A 24472-nucleotide genomic window follows, 5' to 3' on the forward strand; every position below is an offset into this window, starting at 1 on the left:
CCAGCCACCTGAGCAAGTGAAGAATTGGGGGCCAGTGCAAGCACAAAGGAAAAGTAGGAGGGTTGATGTAGGTGAGAAGACCATGCTGGAAATTGTAGTCAACAAAAAGAAGATGCTCAACCTGGAGATGGAGAAGCACAAATATAAAGGTACACTCTTGAAAAATTCCTTTGAGTATTTTTCTGATCCTAATTTCATTAACACTGCTAGAAAAGTGGGTATTGAAATAGATAGACCTAATGTAGATAAAATAGAGCAAAAAAAGAGTATTGACAAAACCAAAGAGCCTGTGGGCCTTCTGGTGTGGTTGATACCCTTATAAATGATGCCATTTTTAAGGTAGATGATCTTAATAGCTCTCCTCATACACCTGAAGGGTGTAATGATGAGACACATAATGGGATAGATTATAGCAATCTGTGGACCAAAGGGTCAAAATATGGACGGGGCAAGCACACCCTAAGAAAACTTTGTTTAGATGAATTGCCTTTTTTGGAACATCAGGGGAATTACTGCCCAGGTAGGAAATCATGCATAGAAGATGTTCTCAATAAAGTCAAACCTGGTATCATAGCTTTCCAAGAAACTAAGAAAGAGATGCTTTCTTCCTCATTCTTGAAAAGTACTAGTAACAATAGAAACTTTGGGTGGCACCACCTACCTGCAGAAGGCTCTGCTGGTGGCATCCTGGTAGGAGTGGATGAAGACATCTTTGAGATTAATAGTTGGCTCTCTCAAATACTTTGTCTCCTGCACACTTACAATTAAAACTAGTAAGACCAAATGTAGAGTAATTGGAGTTTATGGATCACCCTATGAAGAAGGTAAAGATGATTTCATTTCGGAGCTTCACAGCTTATTCATAGATGAACTTCTGCCTACCCTTATAGGTGGAGACTTTAACCTAGTCAGGTACCAAAAAGATAAGAGTAAATGGCAATATCAACCATCACTGGAGTGATAAGTTTAATGCTTGGGTAGAGATATGGAGCCTGTTAGAAATTAAGGTGTCTAGTAGAAGATTCACATGGGCTAATAACCCAAAAAAATTGGTTATGTCCACCATTGATAGAATCTTCTGTACCAAAGATTTTGATGCCTTGTTCCCACTAGGCAGCTCCCAAGCTCTCCCCAGGATTGGAAGTGACCACACCCCTTTGCTGTGTGACTCTGGGCTGAGTAGTTCCCCTAAACCCACCAGTTTCAAATTTGAAAAGTGGTGGTTGCTGAAGGAAGAGTTTAGGGATTTGGTCATCAAGAACTGGACAACTCCTGTCAAGAAGAAAAAAGCTATAGACATCTGGCAGGAGAAAACCAGGAGATTTAGAAGGTTTGCTAGAGGGTGGAGTATGAATATAGAAGCTGGGATTAGGAAGCATAAAGCCCACCTCACACATGAATTTGATGCCCTAGATGTTAAGGCAGAAACAGAGCAGTTATCTGACTCTGAGATTGATAGGATGAAAATGGTGATGCAAGAGCTTCACCATATTTGGCTTAAAGATGAAGTGAAAGCCAAACAAAAATCTAGGGATAAAGATATTCTTGAAGGAGATAGGAATACTAAATACTTTCAGGCTGTAGCTAATCAAAGGAGGAGGAAAACACAGATCCATGCTCTTGATGGCCCTAATGGCACTGTCACAGAGACCAAGGACATGCTAGACATTGCCTCCTCCTTCTATAAGGATCTCTTTAAGAAAGAGAGTAGAAATGGGTTTAGCTTGAGGAATGACTTTTTCTCTGAAGATGAAAAAATTAAACTAGAAGACAATAGCTTTCTTCAAGCCCCTTTTACTGAAGATGAGGTAAAGGAAGCCATTTTTAGATCTTACTTAGATGGGGCTCCAGGCCCTGATGGGCTTTCCTTTCTCTTCTTACAACAGTTTTGGGAGGTGTTGAAACCAGATATTATGGCCCTCTTCAAGGATTTTTATGAGGGGGACCTAGACATCTATAGACTTAACTTTGCCATGATTACCCTTGTTCTAAAGAACAAGATGCTTCTAACATGAAGAAGTTCAGGCTTATTAGTTTGCTTAACTGCATTTTAAAGTATTCACCAAGGTCTTAACTAATAGATTAGCTAGGTTGATGAATTTCCTCACCTCCAGTAACCAATCTGCCTTCATTAAGGGCATATACATTCTAGAAAGTGTAGTGACTGCACATGAGGTGTTGCACTCCACTGTACATACTGGCAATGCTGGGTTGGTGATCAAATTAGACTATGAGAAAGCCTTTGACAAGATGAACCTTGATTTTCTCTATGAGATTCTAGAAAAGAGAGGGGTTGATTCTAAATGGATTAACTGGATTAAGCAGATCACCCAAATGGGATCAATTAGGGTGAAAATTAATGGGGTGGACAGAGATTTCTTCACTACTGGCAAAGGGCTGAGACAAGGAGACCCCTTCTCCCCATTTTTGTTTAACCTGGTTATAGATGTTTTGACCAGGATGCTGGCTAAAGCAGCCTCTCATAGCTTAGTGAGTGGATTGTGCTCTGATCTCATACCTGGAGGGGTCATCTGTCTACAATATGCAGATGACACCATTCTCTTTGTAGACAACTCTGAAGATAGGGTTACTATTGGAAATATGCCCTAGAGGCAATAATAAAAGGATTATTATTATATTTCCTTGTTCATGATAATTGTCTTTTATTCATGCTATAATTGTATTATCCGGAAATCGTAATACACATGTGAATACATAGACCACAATATGTCCCTAGTAAGCCTCTAGTTGACTAGCTTGTTGGTCAACAGATAGTCATGGTTTCCTGACTATGGACATTAGATGTCGTTGACAACGGGATCACATCATTAGGAGAATGATGTGATGGACAAGACCCATTCCTAAGCATAGCACAAGATCGTGTAGTTCGTTTTGCTAGAGCTTTTCCAATGTCAAGTATCTCTTCCTTAGACCATGAGATCGTGTAACTCCCGGATACCGTAGGAGTGCTTTGGGTGTACCAAACGTCACAACATAACTGGGTGACTATAAAGGTGCACTACAGGTATCTCCGAAAGTGTCTTTTGGGTTGATACGGATCGAGACTGGGATTTGTCACTCCGTATGACGGAGAGGTATCACTGGGCCCACTCAGTAGTGCATCATCATAATGAGCTCAAAGTGACCAAGTGTCTGGTCACGGGATCATGCATTACGGTACGAGTAAAGTGACTTGCCGGTAACGAGACTGAACGAGGTATTGGGATACCGACGATCGAGTCTCGGGCAAGTAACATACCGTCTGACAAAGGGAATAGTATACGGGGTTGCTTGAACCCTCGACATCGTGGTTCATCCGATGAGATCATCGAGGAGTATGTGGGAGCCAACATGGGTATCCAGATCCCGCTGTTGGTTATTGACCGGAGAGCCGTCTCGGTCATGTCTGCATGTCTCCCGAACCCGTAGGGTCTACACACTTAAGGTTCGGTGACGCTAGGGTTGTATGAATATGAGTATGCAGCAAACCGAATGTTGTTCGGAGTCCCGGATGAGATCCCGGACATCACGAGGAGTTCCGGAATGGTCCGGAGGTAAAGAGAACTATATAGGAAGTGCTGTTTCGGCTATCGGGAAAGTTTCAGGGTCACCCGGTATTGTACCGGGACCACCGGAAGGGTCCCGGGGGTCCACCGGGTGGGGCCACCTATCCCGGAGGGCCCCGTGGGCTGAAGTGGGATGGGAACCAGCCCCTAGTGGGCTGGTGCGCCCCCCCTTGGGCCCCCCTGCGCCTAGGGTTGGAAACCTTAGGTGGGGGGGGGGGGGCACACCACTTGCCTTTGGGGGCACTCCACCCCCCTTGGCCGGCGCCCCCCTTGGGAGATTGATCTCCCAGGGCCGGCGCCCCCCTGGGGGCCTATATAAAGGAGGGCAGGGGGAGGGCAGCCGCACCCAAGTCTTGGCGCCTCCCCCCCCCTGCTACACCTCGTCCTCCTCCCGCAGCAGCTTGGCGAAGCCCTGCCGGAGTTCTGCTGCATCCACCACCACGCCGTCATGCTACTGGATCATCATCAATCTCTCCTTCCCCCTTGCTGGATCAAGACGGAGGAGACGTCATGCTGACCGTACGTGTGTTGAACGCGGAGGTGCCGTCCGTTCGGCGCTAGGATCTCCGGTGATAGGATCACGACGAGAACGACTACTTCAACCCCGTTCTTTTGAACGCTTCCGCTCGCGGTCTACAAAGTGGTATGTAGATGCATCTCCCCTTTCACTCGTTGCTTAGATGAACTCATAGATGGATCTTGGTGAAACCGTAGGAAAAATTTTATTTTCTGCAATGTTCCCCAACAGAGTGGCATCATGAGCTAGGTCTATGCGTAGTTCTCTATTGCACGAGTAGAACACAATTTTGTTATGGGCGTAGATCTTGTCAACTTGCTTGCCGCTACTAGTCTTTTCTTGCTTCAGCGGTATTGTGGGATGAAGCGGCCCGGACCGACCTTACACGTACGCTTACGTGAGACAGGTTCCACCGACTGACATGCACTAGTTGCATAAGGTGGCTAGCGGGTGTCTGGCTCTCCTACTTTAGTTGGAGCGGATTAGATGAAAAGGGTCCTTATGAAGGGTAAATAGAAGTTGATAAAATCACGTTGTGGTTATTCGTAGGTAAGAAAATGTTCTTGCTAGAACCCAATTGCAGCCACGTAAAAGATGCAATAATAATTAGAGGACGTCTAACTTGTTTTTGCAGCAGTTGTCATGTGATGTGATATGGCCAGAAGTTGTGATGAATGATGAATGATATATTGTGATGTATGAGATCATGTTCTTGTAATAGGAATCACGACTTGCATGTCGATGAGTATGACAACCGGCAGGAGCCATAGGAGTTGTCTTCATTTTTTGTATGACCTGCGTGTCATTGAAGAACACCATGTAAATTACTTTACTTTATTGCTAAACGCGTTAGCCATAGAAGTAGAAGTAGTCGTTGGCGTGACAACTTCATGAAGACACAATGATGGAGATCATGATGATGGAGATCATGGTGTCATGCCGGTGACGAAAATGATCATGGAGCCCCGAAGATGGAGATCGAAGGAGCTATATGATATTGGCCATATCATGTCACTACTATATAATTGCATGTGATGTTTATTATGTTTTATGCATCTTGTTTACTTAGAATGGCGGTAGTAAATAAGATGATCCCTTATAATAATTTCAAGAAAGTGTTCCCCCTAACTGTGCACCGTTGCTAAAGTTCGTCGTTTCGAAGCACCACGTGATGATCGGGTGTGATAGATCCTTACGTTCACATACAACGGGTGTAAGACAGATTTACACATGCAGAACACTTAGGGTTAACTTGACGAGCCTAGCATGTGTAGACATGGCCTCGGAACACAGAGACCGAAAGGTCGAACATGAGTCGTATAGAAGATACGATCAACATGGAGATGTTCACCGATGATGACTAGTCCGTCTCACATGATGATCGGACACGGCCTAGTCGGCTCGGATCGTGTAACACTTAGATGACTAGAGGGATGTCTAATCTAAGTGGGAGTTCATTAAATAATTTGATTAGATGAACTTAATTATCATGAACTTAGTCTAAAACTTTTGCAAAATATGTCTTGTAGATCAAATGGCCAACGCTCATGTCAACATGAACTTCAACGCATTCCTAGAGAAAACCAAGCTGAAAGATGATGGCAGCAACTATTCAGACTGGGTCCGGAACCTGAGGATCATCCTCATAGCAGCCAAGAAAGATTATGTCCTAGATGCACCGCTAGGTGAAGCACCCATCCCAGAGAACCAAGACGTTATGAACACTTGGCAATCACGTGCTGATGATTACTCCCTCGTTCAGTGCGGCATGCTTTACAGCTTAGAACCGGGGCTCCAAAAGCGTTTTGAGAAGCACGGAGCATATGAGATGTTCGAGGAGCTGAAAATGGTTTTCCAAGCTCATGCCCGGGTCGAGAGATATGAAGTCTCCGACAAGTTCTATAGTTGTAAGATGGAGGAAAACAGTTCTGTCAGTGAGCACATACTCAAAATGTCTGGGTTGCACAACCGCCTGTCCCAGTTGGAGATCAACCTCCCGGAAGAGGAGGTCATTGGCAGAATCCTTCAGTCGCTCCCACCGAGCTACAAGAGCTTTGTGTTGAACTACAATATGCAGGGGATGGTGAAGACCATTCCTGAAGTATTCTCAATGCTGAAGTCAGCAGAGGTTGAAATCAAGAAAGAACATCAAGTGTTGATGGTCAATAAGACCACTAAGTTCAAGAAGGGCAAGGGTAAGAAGAACTTCAAGAAGGATGGCAAAGATGTTGCCGCGCCCGGTAAGCCAGTTGTCGGGAAGAAGTCAAAGAATGGACCCAAGCCTGAGACTGAGTGCTTTTATTGCAAGGGGAAGGGTCACTGGAAGCGGAACTGCCCCAAATACTTAGCGGACAAGAAGGCCGGCAACACTAAAGGTATATTTGATATACATGTAATTGATGTGTACCTTACCAGTACTCGTAGTAACTCCTGGGTATTTGATACCGGTGCCGTTTCTCACATTTGTAACTCACAGCAGGAGCTGCGGAATAAGCGGAGACTGGCGAAGGACGAGGTGACGATGCGCGTCGGGAATGGTTCCAAGGTCGATGTGATCGCCGTCGGCACGCTGCCTCTACATTTACCTACGGGATTAGTTTTAAACCTCAATAATTGTTATTTAGTGCCAAGTTTGAGCATGAACATTGTATCTGGATCTCGTTTAATACGAGATGGCTACTCATTTAAATCCGAGAATAATGGTTGTTCTATTTATATGAGAGATATGTTTTATGGTCATGCCCCGATGGTCAATGGTTTATTCTTAATGAATCTCGAACGTAATGTTACACATATTCATAGTGTGAATACCAAAAGATGTAAAGTTGATAACGATAGTCCCACATACTTGTGGCACTGCCGCCTTGATCACATTGGTGTCAAGCGCATGAAGAAGCTCCATACTGATGGACTTTTAGAGTCTCTCGATTATGAATCATTTGACACATGCGAACCATGCCTCATGGGCAAAATGACCAAGACTCCGTTCTCCGGAACAATGAAGCGAGCAACCAACTTGTTGGAAATCATACATACCGATGTGTGCGGTCCAATGAGCGTTGAGGCTCGCGGAGGATATCGTTATGTTCTCACTCTCACTAATGACTTGAGTAGATATGGGTATGTCTACTTGATGAAACACAAGTCCGAGACCTTTGAAAAGTTTAAGAAATTTCAGAATAAAGTAGAGAATCAACGTGACCGAAAGATAAAATTCTTACGATCGGATCGTGGAGAAGAATATTTAAGTCACGAATTTGGTACACACTTAAGAAAATGTGGAATCGTTTCACAACTCACGCCGCCTGGAACACCTCAGCATAACGATGTGTCCGAACATCGTAATCGCACTCTATTAGATATGGTGCGATCTATGATGTCTCTTACCGATTTACCGCTATCATTTTGGGGATACGCTCTAGAGACAGCTACATTCACTTTAAATAGGGCACCGTCTAAATCTGTTGAGACGACACCGTATGAATTATGGTTTGGGAGGAAACCTAAGCTGTCGTTTCTAAAAGTTTGGGGATGCGATGCTTATGTCAAGAAACTTCAACTTGAAAAGCTCGAACCCAAGTCGGAAAAATGCGTCTTCATAGGATACCCTAAGGAAACCATTGGGTATACCTTCTACTTAAGATCTGAGGGCAAGATCTTTGTTGCCAAGAACGAATCCTTTCTGGAAAAAGAGTTTCTCTCGAAAGGAGTAAGTGGGAGGAAAGTAGAACTCGATCAAGTACTACCTCTTAAACCGGAAAGTAGTGCAGCTCAGGAAAACGTTCATGTGGTGCCTACACCGACTAGAGAGGAAATTAATGATGATGATCAAGGTACTTCTGATCAAGTTGCTACTGAACTTCGTAGGTCCACAAGGACACGTTCCACACCAGAGTGGTATGGCAACCCTGTCCTGGAAATCATGTTGTTAGACAACGGTGAACCTTCGAACTATGAAGAAGCGATAGCGGGCCCAGATTCCAACAAATGGCTAGAAGCCATGCAATCCGAGATAGAATCCATGTATGAAAACAAAGTATGGACTTTGACTGACTTGCCCGATGATCGGCGAGCGATAGAAAACAAATGGATCTTTAAGAAGAAGACGGACGCGGATGGTAATGTCACCATCTATAAAGCTCGACTTGTCGCTAAGGGTTATCGACAAGTTCAAGGGATTGACTACGATGAGACTTTCTCTCCCGTAGCGAAGCTTAAGTCCGTCCGAATCATGTTAGCAATTGCCACATACTGTGATTATGAGATATGGTAGATGGACGTCAAAACGGCATTCCTTAACGGTTATCTTAAGGAAGAGTTGTATATGATGCAGCCAGAAGGTTTTGTCGATCCTAAGAATGCTAACAAAGTGTGCAAGCTCCAGCGATCCATTTATGGGCTGGTGCAAGCATCTCGGAGTTGGAACATTCGCTTTGATGAGATGATCAAAGCGTTTGGGTTTATGCAGACTTATGGAGAAGCCTGTGTTTACAAGAAAGTGAGTGGGAGCTCTGTAGCATTTCTCATATTATATGTAGATGACATACTTTTGATGGGAAATGATATGGAATTCTTGGACAGCATTAAGGCCTACTCGAATAAGTGTTTTTCAATGAAGGGCCTTGGAGAAGCTGCTTACATATTAGGCATCAAGATCTATAGGGATAGATCGAGACGCCTCATAGGTCTTTCACAAAGCACATACCTTGATAAGATTTTGAAGAAGTTCAAAATGGATCAGTCCAAGAAAGGGTTCTTGCCTGTACTGCAAGGTGTGAGATTGAGCTCGGCTCAATGCCCGACCACGGCAAAAGATAAAGAAGAGATGAGCGTCATCCCCTATGCCTCAGCCATAGGATCTATTATGTATGCCATGCTGTGTACCAGACCTGATGTAAACCTTGCCGTAAGTTTGGTAGGAAGGTACCAAAGTAATCCCAGCAAGGAACACTGGACAGCGGTCAAGAATATCCTGAAGTACCTGAAAAAGGAGAAAGGACATGTTTCTCGTTTATGGAGGTGACGAAGAGCTCGTCGTAAAGGGTTACGTCGACGCTAGCTTCGACACAGATCTGGATGACTCTAAGTCACAAACCGGATACGTGTATATGTTGAATGGTGGAGCAGTAAGCTGGTGCAGCTGCAAGCAGAGCGTCGTGGCGGGATCTACATGTGAAGCGGAGTACATGGCAGCCTCGGAGGCAGCGCATGAAGCAATTTGGGTGAAGGAGTTCATCACCGACCTAGGAGTCATACCCAATGCGTCGGGGCCGATCAAACTCTTCTGTGACAACACTGGAGCTATTGCCCTTGCCAAGGAGCCCAGGTTTCACAAGAAGACCAGGCACATCAAGCGTCGCTTCAACTCCATCCATGAAAATGTTCAAGATGGAGACATAGATATTTGCAAAGTACATACGGATCTGAATGTCGCAGATCCGTTGACTAAACCTCTCTCGCGAGCAAAACATGATCAACACCATAACTCTATGGGTGTTCGATTCATCACAATGTAACTAGATTATTGACTCTAGTGCAAGTGGGAGACTGTTGGAAATATGCCCTAGAGGCAATAATAAAAGGATTATTATTATATTTCCTTGTTCATGATAATTGTCTTTTATTCATGCTATAATTGTATTATCCGGATATCGTAATACACGTGTGAATACATAGACCACAATACGTCCCTAGTAAGCCTCTAGTTGACTAGCTCGTTGGTCAACAGATAGTCATGGTTTCCTGACTATGGACATTAGATGTCGTTGACAATGGGATCACATCATTAGGAGAATGATGTGATGGACAAGACCCATTCCTAAGCATAGCACAAGATCGTGTAGTTCGTTTTGCTAGAGCTTTTCCAATGTCAAGTATCTCTTCCTTAGACCATGAGATCGTGTAACTCCCGGATACCGTAGGAGTGCTTTGGGTGTACCAAACGTCACAACGTAACTGGGTGACTATAAAGGTGCACTACAGGTATCTCCGAAAGTGTCTTTTGGGTTGACACGGATTGAGACTGGGATTTGTCACTCCGTATGACGGAGAGGTGTCACTGGGCCCACTCGGTAGTGCATCATCATAATGAGCTCAAAGTGACCAAGTGTCTGGTCACGGGATCATGCATTACGGTACGAGTAAAGTGACTTGCCGGTAACGAGACTGAACGAGGTATTGGGATACCGACGATCGAGTCTCGGGCAAGTAACATACCGTCTGACAAAGGGAATAATATACGGGGTTGCTTGAACCCTCGACATCGTGGTTCATCCGATGAGATTATCGAGGAGTATGTGGGAGCCAACATGGGTATCCAGATCCCGCTGTTGGTTATTGACCGGAGAGCCATCTCGGTCATGTCTGCATGTCTCTCGAACCCGTAGGGTCTACACACTTAAGGTTCGGTGATGCTAGGGTTGTATGAATATGAGTATGCAGCAAACCGAATGTTGTTCGGAGTCCCGGATGAGATCCCGGACGTCACGAGGAGTTCCGGAATGGTCCGGAGGTAAAGAAAACTATATAGGAAGTGCTGTTTCGGCCATCGGGAAAGTTTCGGGGTCACCTGGTATTGTACCGGGACCACCGGAAGGGTCCCGGGGGTCCACCGGGTGGGGCCACCTATCCCGGAGGGGCCCGTGGGCTAAAGTGGGAGGGGAACCAGCCCCTAGTGGGTTGGTGCGCCCCCCCTTGGGCCCCCTGCGCCTAGGGTTGGAAACCCTAGGTGGGGGGGCACCACTTGCCTTTGGGGCACTCCACCCCCCTTGGCCGCCGCCCCCCTTGGGAGATTGATCTCCCAGGGCCGGCGCCCCCCTTGGGGGCCTATATAAAGGAGGGCAGGGGGAGGGCAGCCGCACCCAAGTCTTGGCGCCTCACCCCCCCCCCCCCCCCCCGCTACACCTCGTCCTCCTCCCGCAGCAGCTTGGCGAAGCCCTGCCGGAGTTCTGCTGCATCCACCACCACGCCGTCGTGCTGCTGGATCATCATCAACCTCTCCTTCCCCCTTGCTGGATCAAGATGGAGGAGACGCCACGCTGACCGTACGTGTGTTGAACGCGGAGGTGCCGTCCGTTCGGCGCTAGGATCTTCGGTGATAGGATCACGACAAGAACGACTACTTCAACCCCATTCTTTTGAACGCTTCCGCTCGCGATCTACAAAGTGGTATGTAGATGCATCTCCCCTTTCACTCGTTGCTTAGATGAACTCATAGATGGATCTTGGTGAAACCGTAGGAAATTTTTTATTTTCTGCAACGTTCCCCAACAGTTACTAACCTTAAACATATCCTAACCTGCTTTGAGAATGTATCTGGTATGAGGATCAATTACTCTAAAAGTGAGATTATCCCTATTGGGCTCACTGACAGAGAAGTAGATTCTTTCAAAAGTATATTAGAATGTACTGTAGGTACCTTTCCTATCAAATATCTAGGTACCCCCCTACACTATGACAAACTTAGAAGGGAGGACATCCAGCCACCTATTGACAAAATTCTCAAAAGAATGGCTGGATGGAGAGGAAAGCTTCTCTCTTATGCTGCTAGAGTGATTCTGATTAAGGCTTGTCTGGCTAGCATCCCTGTTTACCTGCTCTCCTTCTTCAAATTCCCCAAATGGACCCTGGACCTGATTAACAGCCAGCTTGCTCACTGTCTTTGGAGTGATTTTGAAGGGAATAGGAAGCTTCACCTTGCAAACTGGCATCTGGTTTGCATGACGAAAGAATATGGGGGAATGGGTATCCCAAACATCAAGGATGCTAACCTGTGCCTGTTGGGTAATTGGGTTAAGAGGTATATCCATGATGAGGGCAAGATCTGGAAACAAATAGTAGACTCTAAATATATTAGGAGGAGCCCAAACATTTTTGCCTCCAACCCCCATAACACCTCCAAAATTTGGCAAGGAGTGATGTGGGCTGCTAGAGCCCTGAAGTTTGGATATAGATGGAAAATAGGTAATGGTAAGAAGACTAGACTTTGGGAAGACATCTGGTTTGGCACATCCCCCCTGTTAGTCCAGTTCTGGCCCCTATACACTATCTGCCACCAGCAGGGGGTGACTGTGGCAGATGCTTGGGATGGGATTAATATCAAATTATCATTTAGGAGGGTTTTCTCAGATGCCATGATGGAGAATTGGTACTGCCTTGAGCAGATCATCAAGAACTCTGTGCTGACTGATGAGGAAGATTCACTAATTTGGCAATATGAGAGCAAAGGGGTCTACTCTGCTAGCTCTCTTTACAATATTATTAACTTCAGAGGAGTGCAGCCTGTATATGTACCTTCTGTTTGGTCTATAGTAGTCCCACCTAGAGTGCAAGTGTTTTTGTGGCTCTTGTCCCATAACAAGTTAATGACCAAAGACAACTTGTTAAAGAGAGGGATTACTAAACCACCTGAATGTGTTTTTTGCAAGGAACATGAATCCATAGATCACCTGTTCTTTGGCTGTGTGGTTGCTAAACAAATCTGGAGTGAAATGTCTAGAATTCTTTCTCATGATGTAGGTAACAACTACCTATCCATTGCTAGATTCTGGCCAGCCCATAAAAACAAACTAGTCTTGAACTCTGTTTGTGCCTGTGTTATGTGGTGCATCTGGAAGTTTAGAAATTCTATGGTTTTCAATAATGTGTTGTGGTATGACCTCAAACAGATATGGTGGCAGATTCATTTGACTCTCAAGAAGTGGATGATCCTGTTCAAAGAATCTCCCTTGGAAGAGTTGAAGATGGTTTCTCAAAAAGTTGCAGTGATCCTCACCTCCCCTTTCCTGCTGACTGTGGGGTGATTGATGGCAATGATACTGCAGGTATCCTAAGTCTAGACTCACTCTCCAAAATGTCATTGGGACAGGGGAAGAGGTTTGGGGTTTTGCTTCCACCTGATCGCTACACACCGCCGAACAGCCCTGAGAAGAACTGCAAACACTCATCGCTGCTGAGCCCTGTCACTCCGCTGGAACTGCCGCTGACCCCAGTGCAACCCTTCAAGAAAACCAAGTGGGGATGCGCAAACCAGGCGAGGCAGAAGAAAACTGGCGCTGCAGCAATGGGCGGTTGAAGATTGACTTCTCAGCTGGAAAAACCCATGTTCTGTTTGGATGTGAGCACCTTAGTTTTATCTAGAACTTGTAAGGCTTGTAATAAGTTGCACTTTTCAGCCCCCTGCGAGCGTTTTGGCTCCTTTTCCTTTTTGTTTTGCCTGGCGGCTAGAGGTATGAGTTTGGTTCTACCCTCCTGTCAGTCTAGCCGAATTATTTGATACCCAAACCCAAAGTTCCAACAAGCTTGCCCCCCCCCCCCCCCCCCCCCCCCCCTGTGTTTCCGAGTACTTGTAAAAAAACTGCATGCTCACTCTCACGGAAAAGGAAGAAGAAGAAAAAACTGTCAGCTGAAGCTGTGTCTCGGCTGTGGATAACGAACGTAGGCGCCGCGCTACGCGGAAGGCCCGTCTCGTCTCTGCTTCCTGTCGCGCCCCGCTCGTGTCCATGGCGGGTGCGTGCGCGGTGGCCGCGCCATCCCGGCCCACCGTCTCCGGCCCCGGCGCAGCCCTGCCGCCGGGGCGCGGCTTCCGCGTGAGCTGCCGGCGCTCGGCGAGGAGACGCGCCGGCGGTCGCGCTCGCGTGTCCCGCGACACCGACGGCGCCGAGGCGGAGCCGGACAGCAAGGGGCGAATCCCGCAGGTCAGCGCCGCTCGTGCTATGTCACAAATGTGTTGTGCGCAGAATCTTATCTTCAACCTCCATCTAGCCTTACATTTTGCTTCCACCGGCCAGGATGACTCCGGCTACCTGCTGACGCTGGGGCTCGGGTCCGTCGGCGGCGCGGCGGCCGTGAAGTACGGCAGCGTGCTGCTCCCCGACATCACGCGGCCCAACATCGTGGAGGCGCTGCTCATGGTGTCCCTGCCCATGGCGGCCGCCGTCCTCGTCTTGCTCAAGCTCAGCTCCACTTCCACACATGACTAGGGCTTGTGCAACAACCTTCAAGTTCAGATGATATCATGTGCCTTTATTCACTTTCATTTTGCAACTCAAGATGCCTTGTAAGACGAACAAGAACAGAATATGCACACACAAAATTGTATTCTGTCCAGAAATCTTGTGTTCTATTGCAAAAAAATTGCACTTGAGGAATGAGGAGACGAGTGCCCCGTTTATTCTGAATTTGAGGCAACAAAAACAATCACTTGCACAGCCTGATGTTGTACTGAGATGATCTACCAGAAAAAGATATATATGTATTTACAGAGGATGTAGCTTCATCTATTTCAATATCTGCGGCCGACTGTTACATGCTCTAGGAAATACGAGTGCGACTACAGCAAAATTCATGCTTTACAAGGATATCCCTCTCAAAACCAAATAAAAACGGCGTCAATAAAATTAGTTGACACTAAACCTCTGCGTTGCCACTTCACAGCCCACAGGCCGTAAAAGATGAGCCTCTTCAACAGAACACATGCATGCAACAGCTCGTCGAATCCCGATGAATTGAAGAATTGCAGATTGGATAACACCATGGCTGGTGTTGAAGAGAATGCGTCGTGCAATAAATATTTGCAGGCTACAGGTTGTCTTTCAGCCACTTGGATGCCCCATTGACAATGGATCTGAAAGAATTCAACAAACAGCTTGGTCAACATGAGGACATAATACACGAGATAACGGGAATGCAATTGATTGCAGAACCAAGTCAATAAAAAATCGGTATAATCATTAATAGGTTCTGTACAATAAAAAGGAACTGAACATGAATTTCTACATCGACAAATCTTTTCAGACATGTAACAACATATATACTGAAGGATATAAGGCCCTCTGGCATTGATGACATGCAAACAGAACCAAACACGCATCAGCAATTGCAGTATAACAAAATCAAGTTCAGCATTTTTACCCAGCAAAATCAGAAAGTTTCTTCAACCAGTCACCCTCCCCATCATCAGGTTGATCTGATACTTCTGGAGCAGCGCGGCTTCCATTCTCTTTATGTACAGCTGCAACACAGACATGTGAGTTTAGTTTCTCCTGCAAAAGTTCCTTATTCCCTTATCAAGCAGCAACGATAGTTTACAGCAATGTTCCACTGGTAACATCCAAAATGGAAATGAACTTCTCGCTGGCGAGAGGGAGAGACAAAGAAAGGATCAAATCTATGCATATATATTGCATGCTTACGTTTTGGCTTCACAGGTGCACGGGCAAAACCACCATTTTTCAACGATGCAAGTTCCTCAAGCAACTCCTTTTCGCGCCCACTGTATAGCAGTAGTTCAGAGAAATAAGGATCGAGTGCTTATGTAGCTCTAGAGTACTACCTAATAAAAAGACTCAAGAGGGGAAGTGTATTTTCACCTTATACGTTTGGGTATAGAGACCTTAACAGTGAATAGATGATCACCGCGTATAGATGGCCTATTCAACGATGGAACACCTTGCTTCGCTAGGACCAATACATCACCAGGTTGGGTGCCTGGAGGTATTCGAAGTTCACTACTTCCCTCAACAGTTCTGACCTGCTTGCAACAAAATTTCAAAATGAATGACTACACAACACCATACTTTATTTGTTTTTTAACGATATATCAACGGCATAATTTAGACAGTAGGCAGTATACATGAAAAAACGATTACAATATTGCCATCATACATTAAAAAAAACATACATCCACCAGCATGTCACTTTGTTCTGAACCATACATGGTTTAAGGAAGGCACAAAGACTAAAATTAGTTCAAGGAAAAACAGATTTGACTAGGCCTCGCATAACAGCAGCTCTAGCATTGGCCCTGGCTCAAGCCCACTTGGTTAACAAACCAAAACCATGGCCAGTACGGACTTGCTTCCAGGCAAACGTGGCATCAAATTCGCTCAAAAAAAATGTGGCATCAGATTCGCTCAAAAAAATGTGGCGCCGAGTCAAGATCAAAGTATCACCTCCTCTGGTTTTGGATTTCGCTTAGGTCGGTATAATGAGTTAATGACACACTAATAGAGTGAAAAACCTTGCTTTCATTGCATTTACAATGATTTAAAGTTTGAGTGATTGAGTTAATTATCTTAACAGAAAAAACAGGAAAGATTAGCATTAAAATAAGAGCTGAACAGTCCAAGACATAGTTAAGCTTAGCATTAATATTAAAACACTATCAGTTTTTCTGTTTGATGATTACTGTGAGTCAGGTGGCTGTCAACTAATTTTTTTGGTTTCCAAGGGAAATACGCCAACTCCCATGTACTTGGGTTGTGATCAACACATACGCCTCCACTTGAAATTTGGTGGTTACATCAGGACTGCAATAAAGCTATTTTACTTTAGTAAGGTCTAGATCTCATTTTTTGCTTGCTGGGTTGGTTCTAATCACCAGTTAAAAGGTAAAGTGAGAACTTCATACATTCAACCGAATATGTGCTTACTGAAGAAAGGCAATGAAATGTTTCTGAAAGAAAATATCATAATTGATGATCATGAAGAGAAGGAAACTCCTAAAGAGAAAGATTTACCTTTTCAACTGTACCCAAAATAGCTTCAATGTAGCTTATCGACACAGTTGAATACAAGTTGATACCATCCCTTTTAATATCGGATGGCTCCTCTACATCAAGGCAGACAAAAAGATCTCCAGGAGGCCCTCTGTTTCCCACAAGAAAAAAGGGTTTCAGCGCGGATTTAATTGGACATCCATGCAATGAAGATATAAAAACTTACAAAACAGAAAATGGGGAACTACAACAATTGCATGAAAGCTAAAGCAAGGCACATAACAAACAAATAAATCTGAACATTTCCTGAAAGTTGTTCTTAACTGCAGGTGTTATAAATCATAAATTCTTGCAATACCCCTCTACAAATACAAAATAATATTGAAATAGTGTCGGCACAACACACATGCACAGTCCGAGATCTGAAAAAAATCTGCTGCTGGCTGGTGGCCACAAACTTCCACTCGCCTAGCAGAAAGACAACAAAGCAATTCAAGAATGACGTGTGCATCCTATGTGAATGCCATTGGCGATACTCCATGGCCCAATTACCGTGTTTTAACGATAGTTAATTCCAAACATATGCAACATAGGCTACAAATAAACTAAAGCATAGCGATCAGCAATACTATAGAAAAGATCCACATAATTTCCAAGACCGCAATGATCACTTGCGATTGTTTCAAAATGTTTGAGGGACAAAGTATAAACTTTATGTTTGATCTTGCTTTGCTTACCCTTTTGGTCCTGCATCACCTTCACCACGTACACGAAGAGTGCTACCTTTACTAACTCCTGGAGGGATTTTTACTTTGATCTCTTTTCTGACACGAACACGCCCCTCTCCAGAGCATTTCCTGCAATACTCTGAAATGACCTCACCCTCTCCTACACAAGTGGGGCAACTAGAAACCTACAAAATAAGAGAGAAGAAAAGCTCTTATGTAATAATCGCAAATTGCAGTAAATAATCAAACTGAACTAGACTCAAAGATAGAATCAGTATAACTCAGCACCGACTAGCATCAAACAAGGATGACAAGATAAATGGACAAACATGAGATCTGTCATGTTCCACATGATGCTAAATTAGTGCAAATTGACATCTTCTGGCTGTTTCAACCCATTGAAATTTGTTTAGAGGCGCTCTCGAAAAAGAATTATTCATTTTTTAAATAAAAAGGAACTCTACCCAAAACAATTCAGGCGTGAACACAACCTGCGTCGGTGCTAAGCTCATAGGTGCATTCCGAATTAAATATGCTTTAGCCCCCTGTTCTTGCTCACCTTTTCTTGTTTGCTACTCTAAATGGTGAGGTTCCGCTTCTGTAATTTTCCAGCCCTTTTTATTCACTTAAAACAAAAGAGAACTTGTTTGTACCCAGTGTATAGTGCAAGTATATTTTCTTTAGTTTCATGATATCTCATTTTCAATTCTTTGCTTTTGACCTCACTTTGCTTTGTCTAAATGTTGTTTTGTTGTAACACTACCTTCCAATGAAATATAGGGCCAAAGCTATGTATTGTTATATGAAGCTGCACACAGTTGCCAGTATGCACTCATGGTTAAGATCTGGAATAACAATATAAAGGGTTTTAACATTTATGCTCCATGGTTACCTGGGAGAAGAGACCAAATGGTGTCTGCTCAGTTCGCATTACTTGCCCTCGCCCACCACATGTGGAGCATATTTTTGCCTTTGAGCCAACCTTTGAACCAGAACCGCTACAAGCATCACAAGTCTCCAAATGGGATAATATGATATCTTTTTCTGTTCCAAATATTGCCTCTGAGAACCCTAGAATCACATCATATCTGGTGGAATAAATCTGTGTAAGTCCAGAATTCACACTAGATTCATTCTTTATATATACGAAATGTCATAAATTGCAGCTACATAACAACTTGGTTGAAGAATCTGGTGGAACGGTGATGTTGGTTTCTTTCGTCAAACTATCCCCGGCCACAAGCAATGTGCCAGCATCACCAACCACAATATTTGTTGCGTAACAAACATAAGACAACAAAGATACTATAATTTCATAATAGTGATAATATACATTGGTCTAGAGGCAACCGCTTATTCCATGAAGTATCACAGCATAAATGCTTAAGTATTACTTTGACGCAAATAATGCCGGACCTAAAAACTATGCAGTTGTGACCAAATTCGTGCAGATTAGCAAACATGATAATTACTGTTCATTAACTTATATTGTCTTAATAGATCTAGCGAGTCTTTTTAACTAGATAAACAGCTGGGGTCTGAACATTATTTCACTTCAACCCTTCTTACAACAAACCTGATGTCTTCACCCTGAGCAGCAGTGCTCCTTCTGCGTGTCCTAAATGCACTCTGGTCCATACCAGAAAAGCCACCACCACCACCCATGCTTGCTCCGAAGAATGTCTCAAACAGATCAAATGGATTCGACTGCACAGAGAAATGGGAAAGAATTCAAACCTTGTTTAAGCAGAAAAGGCATGCAGTAGTTACTTAAGTCTAGTATTCTTACAAGCCAAGGAACTCTAGTAACAGAAATATAATCAAATTTAAAGATACTGTGATGTAAATGCTAGAACAAAGAGTTGAAAAGCAGTACTGTATAAGCTCCAGCGTTGCCCCCAACCGCACTCTTAACCCCGGCTTCACCATATTGGTCATACAACGCTCTCTTCTTATCATCTGACAGAACCTGATGATAATGAGATTCAGTACCCCAAAACATGGAATAAAAGACAAAAAGTGATCAAAACGGCATTAATCATTGATGAAATCTAGTAACCAGTGGAGCAAGACAAAGTAACCCATTAATCAGATAGGCAATGCCATCCGAATTGAGTCCTAAGTAGGTTGAATTGTAGCACACACACACAGTACTTTGTACAATACACACAAATTACTAAAATGTGTGAGTGTAGACATAGACATTCCGTAGTTTCAGTGCCATGAAGTAATATATATTAGTAAGTTTGGGGGGGCATAGCTTAAGACTGAGAAGAAATATAACAGATAAGACATTTTCCACATAACCAATACTGCTAATCTAGGTGAGCCAAAGAACTATACCCACATAAACCTAGGTTCAGAGTATGCCAACTTGTTAAAAAAAAATTAGCTTCCAAGTCATATAGCCTAATCTGGACAAATTAACCTTGCCTAAGCGCCCAACTCACACTATGGTCGTTCAGGCCTTTAGGGATATAATTCATGTTCCTAACCAAGGTTCTCAACATCACATTGTAGGATCTTTGAATCCTATCTTCTTATGGCAGTCAATATCTTATAATCTTACCAGAGCAGCAAGTATCTCCAAAGTAGACATTGACAAAGTTCCGTAAACAAGTCGGTTTTCACACCGTACCTCATAGTTGGATGAAATACTTTCATTTTAACATGAATCAATAAGGGTAAACTCAAGAAGCTACTCCACTAACTAACCTGACCAATCTTTATCTTTTATTTGAGACCGCGTATGTATAGAGTGGCGACAGATGACTGAGTAAACAATAAAAACAAAACATGTTTCTAAGGTTGATAAAATGACTTCACTGATAATGGCAAACTATTGTCGAAAACATATAGTTCAAAATATTTGGAATAGGAGTGCTTTTATATTCTCTGTCCTAAAAGTGTAAAGTGCAAGTTTAGATGAAGAGGTTGATTTGCAACCACCCACTATTCCATTACTTAGAATAGTGCTTTAGGTTTTGTGCAAATTGCTCTGTGAGTGTTGATTTCTGGGTTGCAGAGTAAAAGCTAAAAGCCATCACTTGCCACTTGGTAAGGTGATAATTCATACTTGAACTCTTACCAAAGAAAGCTAGTTCTGAATCAAGACATTGAGGGCCTGTTAGGAAGGGATGTTTTAGGTACATTTTCACAATGGCCCATACTTAACTTATCCTCAGAATAGTCAGGAGTCAGACCAGCATAGAAACACATGGAGCCAAAATATTTATGGGACCATGTAGTGCATACCTCGTAGGCTGAGCTTATCTCTTTGAACTTGTCGGTTGCTCCAGGTTCCTTATTAACATCAGGATGATACTACAAGGTAAAGACACAGTAAGAAGAGAAACAAATTGTCAAAACTCGGTAGTTTTTAATGGAAGTTGAATCTAATGTATACATGATGCGTGAGAAACCTAGAAATAGAGCAAAACCATGTCAGTTGGTGAACGTGATAAATGTCACACCAAATTTTAAATCATGAAAGTCAACCGTGTCTATGTTCTAAAAAAAAGGTATGAATGAAGATATTTCAAACCTATCAAGGAGGGTGCTTTAGGCCTGTTATAATCTAGGCCCAATACAAGATCATGTCCTAGTCCAGAATCATTTGTAGACTTCCAATGGTATTTCCAGATTCCAGCACCCTTGCTCAGCCAGATTCAGGTGAAGCAGAAGGACCTTTGCGGATCTACCTTTATTCTCAACTCACGAGCATGTCATCTGATCCCCCTCCTATGCCCAAAGCCAACTCCAACGACCCCAAAAATAGCTATTGTAAGTGGCACGTGGTTGAAGACAAAAATGTTGGATTAGATGTTAGGCCCCTTGCCCTAAAAGGATCAATACGTGATTCAGGCTCCTAGCATGGCAGCAACTAGCAATGGCGCTTCTGATTTCTACATGGCACGATGATGCCATTGGGTAGGAGAGTCAGACTTTCCAGTGTTAAATGTTGCAGTGTCTGTCAACATTGCTGGAGCAGTGAGAAAAACTATTATGCTAGAAAGTTAATGAAACAGCATGATGCGATCATGTGGATGTAACTGTGAAGATCTCACACAAAATTCCCCTAAATGGTGTCAGGACTCAACCTCTAGAAAACAGTTACCTCTCATCTAAAAAATTACAAAGCAGCTGTCAGACCTAGTGGTGTTATTATCTGTACTAATAAGGGATTTTCTTGTATAAAAGCGAACCTCTGCAATATCAAAGATGCACAAAAATAGAAAGTAGGGAGTGATTATTGCGAAACATTCAACACTCGAAAACGCAAAGACCTTGCACATGCAAAGCGAATTGAGCCAGCAAAGAGATTGGACTGGGTTACATTGTGAGTTGCGGCTACAAAGTTCTACAGGCTACTGATGTGATAGTATAACAAAAATGAGACTCAAACACTATTCACCATATCATCCAATATTCACCAGCACTAATATGGGTCACAATTTACACGAGGGGGTGAGAAGTTGGTCTATTGCAGCAAGTAGCAGGATAACACTGCCAGGGTTATATACAGTTCGCTAGGGGGTGCGTCTATCCACACTTTATCCAAGCAAAACAATGCATCATGTGTGATTCAAGGAACTCCGGTCAATTATGCGCCCCAGCCTCATGGGCACTACTTTTAAATAGATAGCATGACAGGCTGATGGGCACTACTTTTAAATGGATAGAACCCCATAAAACGAGTAGGGATGCGGCTTAAGTGGGAGGGGGACAAAGCGTCGAACACCTGGCGCGCGAGCTTCCGGTATGCTGCCTTGATGTCCTTGATGGTCGCGGAGCGCTGCACGCCGAGCGTCGCGTAGTAGTCGGCGGCCGCGAACACCACCAGGCCCCCGCCGCGCCGCCTCCGCCCGCGGTTCTTCCGCGGCGCCGCGCACGCGAGGGGGAGCCCGACGCCGAGGCCGCCGCTCCTGCCGGCGGGGGAGGGGGCGAAGTGGGCCCCGCGGGGGCGGAACGCGGCGGAGCCGCGGGAGGCGGGCGCCGGGGTGGAGGGCGCGAACGGGAGCGTGGAGAGCGCGAGCGCCATTAAGCCGGGCGCTCCCCCGGGCTCGGCGTTTTTTTTTCTGGAAGCCGCTGCTGCTTCGGCGCGGGGCGGGGGGCGTGTGCTGGGCGTTGGTCCGCGTCTCGTGTCGTGTGAGCTGCAGTTGGGATGGGAGGGGAAGGGGAGAGTGACGATGCCCGAGTAGGGTGGGCCCACACTGTCAGTGTCCGCTGGAATACATTGATTATTACTTTTTGTCTTTTATCAGTTTTGACATGGTTGTGTCGCACTACTCAATTTTATCATTAGAAACTTTAACTACTTAAACTGTAATAATCATTTTATTAAGCGTGTGCTCAAACATACCACTCTATTGATTCAAATAGTTACATTCCTATTGATTCACTACGTAAAATTTGATATCGCTTATTGTTAGCGTCTCGGTCAGCTCGGGATTAGAGATTAATCGGGAATCGGCCGATTAATCGATTTTATCGGTCGACTATTAATCGGTCATATTTTGCAAATCTCAGGTTCCCAACACTAAAATATGTTATATTCAACACCAAAATAATATTGGACAGAAGTGTTATCTGATTCCTAGCCTTTGAATCCTCCTATAATGACAAACAAAATCGGACAATAGTACATATTGCAAAACCAAGGTCCACAAAACACAAGTAAACATAGTTTTTGCAAACATAATGTTAGGAATAGGCCTCATTTATCGGTAGATTCCTAATAAATCGTTTCTTAGAGTGATAAAACGGCCCAAATGATAAACCGTGAAGATAAGGCATAATCTTATCGGTCACCCCATGAGTAGCGATAAATCGATGATAAATCACTGAATCGGAAGATTTTTTGAACAGTGGTCATAAAACAAGAAAATTTGCAGTTTATATATATTTTACACTATGTTTTTACGTTTGTAATTTTATATAACATAAATATTTTTTATGGCGATTATATATTTTCTTACAGTCTCTTTTTACGTCGGAAATAAGACAAAACTTACAGAATGTAAAATTTTGGTGCATTGATGGTAAAATAGAGGGGGGTGAAGAATAACTATTCCTACCCAGGGTGACGAATAGTCAATCCCTATATATATGTTGTGGTCCGGTTGAAGGCTACTGACTAGGGTGAAGTGACCAAAATACCCTAGGACCCCCTTGCTAGGGCTTTCCTATAATCTATGGGTCCTAATTGTCAACACACGGATAATTAAATTAGAAGAAAAAAAATAACAACACATACCCGCGCGTGAAGCTATTTTACCTTCTAATTTCATTCTTTCTGAACTAAGACCCATAGGTTATAGTGAATTGTAGAGGAAATATTGATAAGTGGGGTCTAAGACTATTTTGGTCACTTTACCCTTGTCAATGGGCTTTGACCCAACGACAACAATGCCGAGTGGCATTTTTTCGCACAGACTGAACAAAATGATGGCATTTTTGAATAATTGAAACTTCTAGTTGCAAAATTGAGTAGAGTGACATGACAGATAGCAAATTGTTTTTTGCAAAACTGATATAAAAATCCACTTTTTAACGGAGGCATGTGTACTTGGGATACTTTGATTCATTTGAATTTTTATAGGTTCTAAAAAAGAAATTATTAGAAAAAAATTCCTATGTTAATCGTTTGATTTATAGAACTGAATCATGTAGGGATTTTTCCTAAAGATTTCTTTGTACATCCACTCTAACTTCTTGAAAATAATTCTTTGCTTTCCCGTGATGCTATCAAACGAACAACAAAGGAATAAATATCCTAGGCAATTCATAATAGCATGATATGGTGTAGCCCTGGGCGATGGGAATGTCCCCATGGTCCTTCATGAAAATTCTCCAAAAAACGTTGTCGTGGCGACAATTTTGAAAACTACCACCATGACAACACTTTTGTTATCCTGCATCTGGTGAAGCTCCGGGTTCCTCTGTCTTACGTCCGTTGAATAAATAACGAGGTTGACACACATGTCATTAAAAAGACAATCCCTTGGCTCCAGCCCTCATGTCGTACTGTGACGTGCAGGCCACTTAACATTACAACATATAACCAACTCATACATAAACTCATTGTCATGATGAAGGCTATATCACATCACATGCAGGCTGCAAAAACCAAGTTAGACGTCCTCTGATCGATTTGGCAAATTT

At 43.7% G+C, this 24472-nt stretch overlaps 2 protein-coding genes across 2 annotated transcripts; one reads left to right on the top strand and one right to left on the bottom strand.

The window, feature by feature from the left end:
- The first annotated feature begins 13437 nt into the window (after positions 1 to 13437).
- Positions 13438 to 14283, top strand: LOC123139375 (uncharacterized). The gene is made up of 2 exons (XM_044559186.1): positions 13438 to 13778; positions 13872 to 14283. The coding sequence occupies exons 1-2, from the start codon at positions 13584 to 13586 to the stop codon at positions 14061 to 14063; spliced, it is 387 nt and encodes a 128-aa protein (XP_044415121.1). The 5' UTR covers positions 13438 to 13583; the 3' UTR covers positions 14064 to 14283.
- Positions 14284 to 14294: 11 nt separating this feature from the next.
- On the bottom strand, positions 14295 to 22459 carry LOC123139373 (chaperone protein DnaJ). Its single transcript, XM_044559185.1, has 11 exons — positions 22050 to 22459; positions 20564 to 20632; positions 19185 to 19277; positions 18885 to 19015; positions 18201 to 18396; positions 17318 to 17493; positions 16602 to 16731; positions 15453 to 15613; positions 15276 to 15355; positions 14995 to 15094; positions 14295 to 14707 (listed from the first exon to the last, which is right to left on the bottom strand). The coding sequence occupies exons 1-11, from the start codon at positions 22347 to 22349 to the stop codon at positions 14662 to 14664; spliced, it is 1482 nt and encodes a 493-aa protein (XP_044415120.1). The 5' UTR covers positions 22350 to 22459; the 3' UTR covers positions 14295 to 14661.
- Between the last annotated feature and the right edge of the window lie 2013 nt (positions 22460 to 24472).

Source organism: Triticum aestivum, chromosome 6B (genome assembly GCF_018294505.1).
Source record: "Triticum aestivum cultivar Chinese Spring chromosome 6B, IWGSC CS RefSeq v2.1, whole genome shotgun sequence".
Classification (NCBI taxonomy): domain Eukaryota; kingdom Viridiplantae; phylum Streptophyta; class Magnoliopsida; order Poales; family Poaceae; genus Triticum; species Triticum aestivum.